This window comes from Acipenser ruthenus, chromosome 11, assembly GCF_902713425.1.
Source record: "Acipenser ruthenus chromosome 11, fAciRut3.2 maternal haplotype, whole genome shotgun sequence".
Classification (NCBI taxonomy): Eukaryota; Metazoa; Chordata; class Actinopteri; order Acipenseriformes; family Acipenseridae; genus Acipenser; species Acipenser ruthenus.
Genome location: NC_081199.1, coordinates 9223415 through 9236465, shown reverse-complemented (window position 1 = coordinate 9236465; position 13051 = coordinate 9223415). Strand labels below are relative to the sequence as shown.

The following is a 13051-nucleotide window of genomic DNA, read 5'->3' as shown; positions in this document are numbered from 1 at the left end:
CCCCTTGAAACAGAAATTCTATCAAACATTAGCAAAACATCTGCAAACTTCTGCAGGGGGTGTGCATTGCACAAGCCTGTGAAATGAACTCTGAACTACATTTTTATTTAGCAATCATTAAAAAAAAAAAAAGTTTTGGGTAAAGTATAAGAAATTAAGTAAAGCAAACAAACAGCTTGGTCAACGCCTTTGTCACTACTCTAATGAAGCATTAAATGTTCATCTACTTGACAAAGGGGCTTGATCAACCTATATCAATTCAATCCCTTAGCTGCTTATAGTTTGAAGTGTTTAACATGGATGCATTTGGGATGCCCATATTTAACATAATTGAATAACTGCATGAGATAATATTGATACCTACTACACTATATAGCTGCAGATGTTTTTTTTTTCACTTAAGAATGCATCAATAAAATCAATCTTATAAGAATATGAAAACCATATGAGAATACAGCAATTTGGTATGTGCTATGTGCTTACCTTACATGAAGACAATTTACAACTGTAATATATAACTGAAATGAAATAACTGTTTGATAAATAAAATGAGATTTATTGCGAGTGATACTGTACATGGGTAGGTGTGACGAAGTGCCCGCCCCTGTGTGTATTTTCTGTGTTATATTATTATTAATTATTTCTTAGCAGACGCCCTTATCCAGGGCGACTTACAATTGTTACAAGATATCGCATTATTTTTTACATACAATTACCCATTTATACAGTTGGGTTTTTACTGGAGCGATCTAGGTAAAGTACCTTGCTCAAGGGTACAGCAGCAGTGTCCCCCACCTGGGATTGAACCCACAACCCTCCGGTCAAGAGTCCAGAGCTCTAACCACTACTCCACACTGTTGCGTGTGTTAATGTTGGTGTATAGTCATTGGTACACGAGATATAAATGGGTGTGTGCAGCACGAGTATTTAAATTGTATAATTTATTTTCTGTTCTGTTTAATTATTAAATGCTGAGCGCGATCACGCGCTCAGCCTCATCAAAACCCCAAGTCTCTGTCGTTTTATTTCCTGGATCTGGTCTGACGCCACCCACTCCGGCCGTCTTTATGACAGTAGGGTATTTCTCATTTTTATAAGAAGTGTTTTCTTGTGCAGTTTGGGCTGATTTATGTTATCACAAGAGACACACATTCATGCAATATATTAAAGGGTACATAAGGACCTTTTTATTTTATTGTGTTGCATGTTCTCATGTGTTGCTACAACTGTTTACGAAAGGTGTGTGTATTGTTTAAATTATTTATTTTTTTTACATTTTGACCACTTTTTTAAACTTTTAAATTGCATTCCCTGCCTCAAGATAGCTTCACATGTACCCGCATGGACCTCTCAGAACTACATTTCCCATCATTCTCCTGCTCACATATAACTGAGATGGATTTACCACTGAGCAGGAGGATGATGGGAAATGTAGTTCTGAGTGGTCCATGCAGGTACATGTGAAGCCATCTTGAGGCAGGGAATGCAATTTAAAAGTTTTAAAAAAGTGGTCAAAATGTAAAAAAAAAATTATGTACCCTTTAACTTATTATAAAATCACACAAATGCAGACTAACTGTTCATTATCAAACTTTGCCACATGTTCAATGCACTGAATACACAGGATAACATGTACTGGAATTTTACTTAACCGTAAATTATTTTTCAAACGTGATTTATATTGTTAGAAAGGAAGACAGCTATTGTGTGCAGATCACAGATAATGACAGTGCTACCAATAAAAACACAGAAAGACAGCAGGGGTGTCAGGCTCATTTGGTGACTCACTGTCAACATCACCAGTATTGTGTAACAGTCACTCACCCAGAGAGAGCACTTTCAAACCTATTCCTCTCACTCCAGTGTATGGGCATTAAGAGGTACAAGAATGAACCTCAAAATCACCCCACTTGAAGCGGAAACTTCCAAAACCAGCAACTTCTTTATTTAAAAAATGACCCTATCAATGAAACTGCAGAGCAAAGAAAAACTGATTGTAGAAATACTAGGGCTAAAGAAACTTCTTTGACAAACGTTTCTACAAGAAGTCTTTATTAATGCTTTAGATTTGCAGTCTAAACACTTCTCAAATAATTTACTAGTTTCTTTTAGTATTTGACTTATCATAGTTATTTTGTATTTACATAAACTAAAATGAAATTACTTATGATTCACTTGCATTACTTACTTGTGTTGTTGTTACTAGTATCACGTAAATCATGCACATTATTAAGAATTACTTTTAATCCATCTTATAATTTGTATTACGTTGAATAATGTAGTAATGTTTTTTTAGTGTTGTTATAGATTATTCTTATGGAATATTTATAAAGGTTAATGTATCATGTTTAAACCATGTTTTCATGAACTATTGAAAAGAGCAGCCCTGATTTCCAATGCTTGACCAATGTTTGGCACCAGAGCCAAACCACGTTTAACTTGGATACATACGAGTTTCAGAACATGTCTGTACATGTACATAACATGCCTTGTTATATAGTGAGTAAAGCTGCTTTTTGTTTTCTTTTTTAATATAAAATGTATCAGGATTTGTAAAAAAAAACAAAAAAAAACAGTTTTACAGGTAATACATAGGGGGGGCATATTTTGGGAGGGACAGAAAAGCAGTTCTTCTGCTTCTATTGGCTGTGAGTGCTAACAATTCAAACACTTGACCACGAGTCACAACAGTGCCATGGTTTACCACAGTGATGCCCAGACATTCTGTAAACCAGCGGTGCACAACTTTGACCCCCAATATCCATTCAGATCCATTCCAGTCCAGGTCTTTATCTCAAAGTGGTCTGGAATTTCCTAGGTTTGGGCCTGGCTGGAACAAAAACCCAGACTAGAATGGGTCTTGAGGCCTAGCTGTGCTGTGTGTTTGGCCCAGCCCTGTTCTGCTGTGCTGGGTCGCTGTTGGTTCACTCACCCAGTGGCATGATGGAGAGGTATTTCCCGCGGAACTTGCTGGCGATGGTGATCTCCTGTCGCAGCGTCCAGCCTCTCTTTGAGTACACGTGGTGCGCTGCCGCGGGCGGGTGGTGGCTCACCTGTCAGGAGAAACGAGTTCCATAAGCGGCAAACACCAAGCCCCCCCGCCTCGAGCCACACAGCTCCAGAACTCAGCTGAGTCAAGGTGCTGTATGATAGCTGATCTCCACTCCATGGCAGGTCAGAGCAGCTACCCACGAGTTCAAGTGAAAATCAGCTTGTATTTTACACGGCACCCTATATTATATTTTTTAATATTCTTACTTTAATGTTAAGTAAGAATAATTCAACAGTATAGATTTTAATGAGACATAATTCCTATTGGATACAAAGAAGGGTGTATCACATCAGGGTATACTATACTTGATTTATAAAAAAAAAAAAAAAAAACATGGCATGATTAAAAGACTCTGGGGCTTTTTAGCCGAAACGTCCTTAATTTTTATCTTAAGTAGTATCTTCAGTTTTCTCTGGATAGATGTTGCTTTTTAAAGTTCCACAGTGACTGGCAAACCGTCATCACAAGCTAACCCGGAAATCCGTATATGCCCAGAAAAACACATACATAATTAAACAGAACCTAAATTCACAAGGAATAGAAGCAGGAGAACTGCTTTTCCATCACTGTGTGTTTTCATTGTTTTTAATAAACACTGATTAATTCCCAGGAAATCTATTGGATGAGGGAGGGGGCCCTTGCTAAATGAACCTCTCTGGCTTGCTTTGTGTTATTGTTTTGGGTTTCACTTGCGGGAGGGTTTAAGACTGAACGACACTGGTGATAAATTCAAGTCAAGTGGGTGTGAGAGATTGGAGCAGACTGTGAAGAGGATGAACGTGAGCTGAAAAGGGCTTACACCAGAGTGTAACCATTAACCTGTCTCCCTGCAACACTTCCTTTAGTGGTGCAAGAAATATCACACAGAACAAATGTGTAGGGGAGACAGGTTAGAGAGCTTTATTAGATAGCTCTATTAAGGCCAGAGGGCTGCTTTAAACTGTGATTTTAAAAGTCACCAGTATTTTACGACTGCAACTGAAAAAGTGAATCTAAACAAGAATACAACAGTTAAGATAACTGTGATATGTCACTCCCCTACCAAGCTTCTCTAAGACAAAATGTCCCGAAATCAGATTCCTGATTTGTTTATTATGGGTTTGATTACTTTATTGGGTGTGCTTTTTCTGTTTGAAAAATCATACAAATGACGATTCAGAGTAAAGAATCTAGCCCGCTTTGCAGTGTTACTACAGTACATTTCTGTAAGAATCTTTAGTGAAAGGTTTCACAATCTCAAAAAATATGTATCTATATTAACAATATAAGGGGTCCTTCTTTCAGTACGCTGGTTCTACGGGTATGTTGTTTTTTCATATACAAAGCTAGAGAATTGACGCTTCAGAACAAGACCACTGGATCATTTAAGTAGCAGGAAGCAACTGCATCTTTTACAATGCTGTATCTGAATAATCGGATTAAGAGAATGGATTTTAACAGGGGCTGTGAATTAACATGTTAAACATGTCGAAGTGCAATAAACGTTCTGATATTAATACTTGATGTAGGACACGTAGGAACAATGGCAAGATCAAAAAATTGAAATGATCTACTGACGGTATTTCAACATATATGGCAGTAAGTCATACACACCAGGCATATCCAGTTCCTTCGAAATGGATTCCCATATATTATCTTTCATCTCTGTATCTTTATAATTGTGATGACCTTTGTCATAAAGCTCTAGGTATTTTTTCACGGCAAGTATTCTCTTTTCTGCCATCATTTTGGATACTGCTTCAACCTGGTGGACCACGTCCATTGAAGCTACTCTCTGATTGCTCAATTCTCTAGTTGTCACACAAAGAAATTGGAGGGAAAAAACAGGGTTCAACAGGATTCAATCGTAGACTTATGAACTTTTTAAAAATCACAAAAACAAAGACTGTAGTCACAATCATAAGTCACGTCCGCATTCGAACCTATCAGCAGCAACTACACTTCGGATTTTGTCACACTCAGAATGTCAATGACAAAGCATTCTCAGTGTTCGGTGGCTACTACCAAGTTGAGCGTGTACCTTCTCTTTGTATGACAGACCCAACAGAGAAATATGTGTGCAAGAAATACACTCTCAACTTGATTAGAGGTAGCCACCGCACACTTATAAACAAAAGTTGTTTTTAACTTTAGAATTGAGTTCTGTTTTAACAAATCCATGCTAGTGATTTTTCATACCCGATTAATAAAATGAAACTGCAGCTGCTGCTGTGGGGCACCAGGAGGCGCCAGGCCCGGTGCCTCTGCCTCACCTGCTCACACAGGGAGCGGTAGCCCTGCTCCTCCAGCCGATCCAGCTCGTAGGTCTCCCCCAGCAGGGGGTTGAAGGGCTTGGCTGTGCGGTGCACCGTGGTGGAGTAGGAGGACACAGAGAACGCAGCCACGTAGCACATCTGCTCCATGCTGCTCTCACACTTGGCAGCCTTGTCCAGCAAGTCGTGGTACTCCAGGTCTTCTGTCAGCCTCTGGAGCATGGACAGCGGCTCATTGAAATTCACCTGCATTGAGAAGAAAGGTTTAAACACCAATGGGGGTGATTCTAGAACAGCGGCTCATTGAAATTCACCTCTTCTTTAGTGTCTCTATATAATATGTACAGTATCTAACTTTGAAAATAAAAACTCTCTGTACTTAATCATATTCAGTTACATTTGTGCATTAACTGAATATATGGAATAAAAAAAGAGAAACTCACAACTTGTTTGTATGATACCTGTCTTGTCTACATCCTAGCCTGCTGGCTTTAAATGTCATGACATGTTATTGTGCAAAGGCAATTTGTGAGAGGAATAAGTAATTAAGTCATTAAGTTTCTTCTGAGTAGTTCCTGGCTAGTTTTATATTGTTATAAAATATTTATTTCCTCTATAAAAACTTGGGGCCCGGTTGTTATTTCTGTGGCACGGTAGACCATTTCAAAAAAAGGTGTACTTCACACATAAAACATGTATTGCCCTTTTTGATTCAAGGTTTAATCTTTAAAAGGCCATTCATTTTATTATCATTACATATTGGAAAATGGGCACCCTAAGAAATCTAATTTTGTTATTTGCGAGGCACAGCATTAAATCATCTCGAAGTTGCCCAGGGAGAATGAACTGGCTCCCAGACAACCTCAAGTAGCTTGCCCTGAAAGTACAACACCAATGCCTGGCTGTTCATAGCGCTGACAAATAACTGCAAAAGTGGCCTCAGATTTATGGATTCCAGCAGGAAAACCCATCGAGGAACAGCAGGACGCGGCTGTCTAAGCTTCCCGCGGCTACGCCTGTGGAAAAGGATTGTCAGCTACACTAGCTATCAGGCACTGGAATTAACATGATTGCTACTGGGGAGAACAACAGTTAATTAGAAAGGGAAGATAATTATGATGCTGTCAATTAAACTCTAGAAGAGCATTTGAATAGGCGATTTAAATGCGAAATTATTAAGAAATATTAGCATTAGCAACCTTATCACTAACCCGATTTCTTTGACATTCCCTTGATTTTTTTCTACCATTGTAGTGAACACATCTTTAAAAGTATCTCGCCAATATGGAGAGGAAATTAAAAAGGCCAATGTTGTGTTGTGTGGAATACAAGTCTAGGGAAGCTATGCTAAGACTACATTATACATTATTGCACTTGAGAAGATACAGAGAAGAGCTACTAGGCTGATACCAGGACTTAATGTTGAGATCCAAGGGGACAGGTTAAAAGAATGAAATCTATTCAACTTAAAAAAAAAAAAAGTGTCTTTAAATGCTTTTCCCATGGTTATACTATTCATTTCATCATAGCTTACCATGGTTTGCCATGTTTTTAATATGCTTTACAATGCTGACCTATGCTTTACCATGCTTTCACTTTGCTTTATTAAACTTTGCTATGCGGTGCAGTGTGAACTCACGTACAGGCATAGGGATCTTGGAGAGCTCCTTGCCGATGCAGTTCTTCATGATGCTCCACAGGTTCAGGCTGTAGTTGGGCTTGTCAGGGATGCGGGTTCGCCTCTTCTTCCTCGGCATGACTTCCTTCCCAGCTGATTCGTTACAGCCAGCCTGGTGCTGACAGTCTAACACCTAGAACAGGCGCAACACATTAGCCTTCAGAGGCTGCTCCCTTCTGGAAGTTCACCTTGGTCAATGTGCACAGTCATCGTCCAGCTGCTTCCACTATGAACACTGTTAAAGCAGTGCAAGCTCACACAGAGGCTCCTCATAACCATGTCATAATCACACACTACCTGGAAGGTTAAACATCAGGAGTTTATCGGACTGTAGCCAAATGCAATCTGAAACGTCTACGACTATGTAGAGTGTGACACAGACAGATGGACGGACGGACAAGAATATTTTCAATAAACAGTATGCTAATGCCATCATATACAGATCACCATAAACTAGGAAGTCAATGTGATCAACCTATACCGCGATAAGCCACAGCTGGATTCTATTAGAGCATTTCGCAGCACGGGAATCGGCCTGGATTGCATCAACCACTTCAGAGGTCAACCTGGTATAACCACTGATGTGGCTGTTCAGGGTGATTCCCCAGTGTTGAAAATGCTCTAATGAAACGTGCTTGTGGCTTATCCCAGCAGGGTATCGGTTGATCAAAGGACCTGATGAGTGGCAATAGTTTCACTCTTGTCAAATACAGATGTCATAGGCAAAAGTCATTCCGTAGTGATGAATAATAACAATTAATGGAAAGATCTTCTTGTGAAAAGATGCAGGAATGTGCATTAATGTCATCCACAGCAGTCATTACCTGTGTGGAGGTCATGGGCACCCCGAGCGAAGGCGAGGAAACGTAATGAAAGACAAGGTCAGTTATCTATAGGTAATGACCGCTGCGGAGGATAGAAATGCTATTATAAACCAAATGTTTTTCTGTATGAAAACTTTTTCAAAATGTCTTTTTAGATTACATTTTGGATTGGATCGCTTAGGCTGCTTGAAGCTGTTTCAAATAAAGACTGCTCTACTGGAACCTGATTGGCTTGGAGGATCCTTCAGGTTTACAACTGACATGTAAAAAACACTACTGAAGCATGAGCCATAATATTTGTGTGCTTCAGCCTTCAGCTTTTTAAATATATATATTTTTAAATAATTTATGATTGTGTATTTAAAGCTTTGAATGAAAAACCTTCTTTGTTTATCACCAGTAGAAAGGTATAGGACTGAAAGTGGCAGCTTTAACAGTAAACTGAAGAACACCTGTTATTGTACATGCCATGCAAACTATGCTTTCCTGAAGCTTGTACTAGGTGCAGTGAGATACGTTCAGATACACATCTAGCTTGAAGCAAGCCAAGCACCCCTGTCAGTGTAATTAATGACAGTTACTTTCAGAAACACCGAGGCAGGCAGCTACTGTATTGGAGAATGCTGACCACAGGCAGCTCAACAGCTGTCTGGTCCTAATTACAAACTTCCTAGTATCTCTATTCAACTCTGGAGGTTTAAGTTTGGCTCAAGTGAAATTAGTTTCAATCTAGCCCCCAGTGGACATTAGTCCACATCACAAAACTAACAGACACTTTACAGGCTCTGCTTGAGAGAGAGTGGGAACTGAATGAAAATAATTCAAACCACTTTGAAAGGAAAAGATTCACTCCATCCATATCAAATCTTCTGATTTCAGGACGGTGTCGATTAATTACTTCATAGCATAGCTTCCATTAGTTGGAACTGAATAGCTATGACTTACTGTAGCTTGAAGCATAAGAAACAGTCGGGATGTCCAAAAACTAGGTGCTTGCAAATTTCCCAAGCAGATTTTCCCTTTAACATGTTTAAGTGGACAGGTATTAATTAAACCGGAGAGAAACCTGTCGAGACATGTTAATTGCGAAACACATAATGATGGTTTTCCCCATTATTTGCAATCCACACATCATTAAAGGTAGACTGTAAATAGGGTGTACAACATTGTATACTTATTGTACCTGTATATCACTCATGTTTTATGGGTTCTAATAATTGTTTTCTTTTGTGTTTTTCAGTACATCCTTCATTTTTAAAACTCAGCATGGTTTATAGCAATATTTTCTCTACTAAAGACCATTACAAGATGCTTCTCCACAAGGTCTTTTTGCATCATCAATGCAAGACTAAAGGTAAGAGAGTGAGACTATGAAGTTTTCTGTGCGAGTTTCCTTGTAATAAAATTGCCTGCATCAACTATTCCATTGAGACTACTTTATCTGTTATGAAAGTGGCTTTATTTTAGGTTGTTCAAAAATTTTTTAAAAAAAAATGTAAAAAATTTGCATCACAAGATCTTGAGTGAAACTGTGTGTGTAGCTCTTAGAAACACACAAGGTAAAATCAAATGATGTGTACAAATGATGCCATGCAGTTTTTTGTAAGTAGGGCACACGATGGAAGGGTATTTTTAGTTTTTCTTTGTTGTTTAGGGTATTTTGTTAGAATACTTTGTAGATGAGCAAAATATCTGTCCAAAAACAGAACTGACCATTCCTTTCTGGTATTACCCTAAATTAACTATTTGGGAGTTTTGATGTGTTGAGACATCATGAACCAGAGGAGAGTGAACACAAAATACTGTAAACTGCACCATGAACCAGAGGAGTGAACACAAAATACAGTAAACTGCACCATGAACCAGAGGAGAGTGAATACAAAATACAGTAAACTGCACCATGAACCAGAGGAGAGTGAATACAAAATACAGTAAACTGCACCATGAACCAGAGGAGAGTGAACACAAAATACAGTAAACTGCACCATGAACCAGAGGAGAGTGAACACAAAATACAGTAAACTGCACGATGAACCAGAGGAGAGTGAACACAAAATACAGTAAACTGCACCATGAACCAGAGGAGAGTGAACACAAAATACAGTAAACTGCACCATGAACCAGAGGAGAGTGAACACAAAATACAGCAAACTGCACCATGAATATGAATACATGAACACAACATAAGCAGTGGTTCTTGGTGTTAATAGGCTATAACCTACAATTAGAAACCCCAGTTATATTTTTGTAACATATTTCAACTTACACTGTACATTTTTTCAACTATTCAGCCCCTGTGAAACCAGCCCCTGTGAAACCAGTGTTTAATGAACTGAAAATATGTTGTGCAGGCTTACAAAGGCATACAGGTTTGGTAAATTCCACTGCCTTCTGCCTGAGCTACAGAGAAAGTGCTGTTGGCAGAAAAAACATCTTTAATGGGTACCTGTGGCAAAGTGCCCCCCCTGTGTGTGTTATATGTTACGTGTTGTGTGTAAATGTTGGTGTATAGGCATTGGTACACGGGATATAAGCGGTCTGTGTTTCACGTGTGTGTAAATTGTATATTTGTATTTAGGCACGGGGATGGCACATCACATCACGTGCAAGTAAAAAGTAAAATGTGAGCACGGGGAATTGCACTTTAATTAATTCACGTGCAGTTGTACCGAGATTCCAATTGAATGATTGACTAGCAATCGAATCTCGGTACAACTGCATAAAAGCTGCATGTTTTCACTCACTGGGGGTTGGTGTTCGGTGAGTGGAGAACGGGTTAGGAGACGGAGGGTATTTAAAAGTAATAATAGTAAAAGAAGCTCACCGTGTTTGTCTGTGTAGTTCGTTTTGTCTGTCTGTTTATTTTGGCGTGTAGTGCCGTGTCCTGTTTTGTGTTCTGTTTGGTAAACCTTTTTATTTTGTTAATAAACGCTGAGTGCAGCCATTGCACTCAGCTCAGCATCACCACCGTCTCTGTCTGTGTGTTTCTCTCTCTGGTCTGAGTTCCTCCCTGCAGCCATCTTTGTCACACGTGGTGTCAGAACCGGGACAACAGCGCCTCCAGGGCTCAGGCCAGAGCGGGAACCGCAGTTTTTTTTTGTGGAAAAGTAAATAAAAAAAATAAAAAAATAAAAAAAAAAAAAAAAAAAAAAAAAATGGAAGGCTGGAACTGGAGAGACGGCTGCAGTGAGCTGGAGGATCTCCTCGGCAGGTTGGAGGACCAAGGTTGGTGCCTTGCCTGCGGGGTGTATGGGCACACGGTGGCTGTCTGCCCCTTCCAGGAAGAGGAGGAGGAACCAGCCCAAAGGAGGAAGGTGAGCAGAAGGAGGCAGAGAGGGGGAAAAATGAGGAGGAAGCAGAGGGAGCCAAGGTGGTGCACCATGTGCATTGCATATGGGCATGAGGACGAGGACTGCCCAGAGCAGGAGCCAGGGGAGGAGGAGCCCGAACGTCCTGCGCCTGAGTGGGAGGAGCCCGAATGTCCTGCGCCTGAGTGGGAGGAGCCCGAACGTCCTGCGCCTGAGTGGGAGGAGCCCGAACGTCCTGCGCCTAAGTGGGAGGAGCCCGAACGTCCACAGCCCGAGTGGGAGGAGCCCGAACGTCCACAGCCCGAGTGGGAGGAGCCCGAACGTCCACGGCCCAAGAGGGAGGAGTCGGTGCGTCCACGGCCCAAGAGGGAGGAGTCGGTGCGTCCACGTCCCAAGAGGGAGGAGTCGGTGCGTCCACGTCCCAAAAGGGAGGAGTCGGTGCGTCCACGGCCCAAAAGGGAGGAGTCGGTTCGTCCACGGCCCGAGAGGGAGGAGTCGGTGCGTCCACGGCCCGAGAGGGAGGAGTCGGTGCGTCCTGTGTCCGGAGGGGAGGAGCTGAAGGCCCAAACCCCTATTTTTTTTTGGGAGGGACGAGGGCGTGAAGCTCAGGCTCCACAGCAGCCGCTGTTTTTGCTGCTGAAGGGAGCCCAGCGGAGACGCCCGCCACCAGCCCTACCCCCGCTGTCGGAGGAGCCGGCAGCGCCACCAGCCCTACCCCCGCTGTCGGAGGAGCCGGCAGCGCCTCCACCACCACCCGAGGGAGAGGAGCAGGAGCTGCCTCTGCCTCCACCACCACCCGAGGGAGAGGAGCAGGAGCTGCCTCTGCCTCCACCACCACCCGAGGGAGAGGAGCAGGAGCTGCCTCTGCCTCCACCACCCGAGGGAGAGGAGCAGGAGCTGCCTCTGCCTCCACCACCTGAGGGAGAGGAGCAGGAGCTGCCTCTGCCTCCACCACCACCCGAGGGAGAGGAGCAGGAGCTGCCTCTGCCTCCACCACCACCCGAGGGAGAGGAGCAGGAGCTGCCTCTGCCTCCACCACCCGAGGGAGAGGAGCTGCCTCTGCCTCCACCACCGCCAGGAGCAGTGGAGCTGCCTCTGCCTCTGCCTCCACCACCGCCAGGAGCAGAGGAGCTGGAGCTGCCTCTGCCTCCACCACCACCACCGCAAGGAGCAGAGGAGCAGGAGCTGCCTCTGCCTCCGCCACCACCACCGCAAGGAGCAGAGGAGCTGGAGCTGCCTCTGCCTCCACCACCGCCAGGAGCAGAGGAGCAGGAGCTGCCTCTGCCTCCGCCACCACCACCGCAAGGAGCAGAGGAGCTGGAGCTGCCTCTGCCTCCACCACCGCCAGGAGCAGAGGAGCTGGAGCTGCCTCTGCCTCCACCACCGCCAGGAGCAGAGGAGCTGGAGCTGCCTCTGCTGCCCGTACCTCCGCAGGGAGTACGGTGGCCGGAGCCCCAGAAAGGGGAGCTGCCGGCCACGAAGAAGGGGGAGGAGGTCTGGAGACCACTTTCCCCAGCAGCAGTTTCGCTGCAGGAGTTCTTGTGGCCGGAGCCCCACAGGAGGGAGCTGCCGGCTATGAAGAAGGGGGAGGTCGGGGGACCACCTGCCCCCGCAGCTTTTTCGCTGCAGGACGGGACCAGCATGCTGTCAGCCGTGCCACTACCGGCAGGGGAGCTGACAGCATTTCCAGCCATGGGCCCACTGAAGCCTCCCTTCCCAGCCCGAGACTTTTGCCTGGACTGCTGGGTATTTAAGGGGGGAGGTGGCCGTTGAGGCCATGTGTGCGTTGCACAAGGGGGGGTATATGTGGCAAAGTGCCCCCCCTGTGTGTGTTATATGTTACGTGTTGTGTGTAAATGTTGGTGTATAGGCATTGGTACACGGGATATAAGCGGTCTGTGTTTCACGTGTGTGTAAATTGTATATTTGTATTTAGG

At 43.2% G+C, this 13051-nt stretch overlaps 1 protein-coding gene across 5 annotated transcripts in view; it reads right to left on the bottom strand.

Moving 5' to 3' along the window:
- The window catches only part of LOC117426706 (oxysterol-binding protein 2-like), a 110050-nt gene that overhangs the window by 13859 nt on the left and 83140 nt on the right, over positions 1 to 13051 (bottom strand). For 4 of the 5 annotated variants that reach the window (XM_059033304.1, XM_059033305.1, XM_059033307.1 and 1 more), the window contains 3 exons: positions 6948 to 7115; positions 5305 to 5550; positions 2933 to 3053 (listed from right to left, as the gene is read on the bottom strand). In XM_059033304.1, coding sequence (XP_058889287.1) covers positions 2933 to 3053; positions 5305 to 5550; positions 6948 to 7115 — 535 coding nt within the window. The remainder of the gene's footprint in view (positions 1 to 2932; positions 3054 to 5304; positions 5551 to 6947; positions 7116 to 13051) is intronic. The other variant, XM_059033308.1, reaches the window with a different exon arrangement.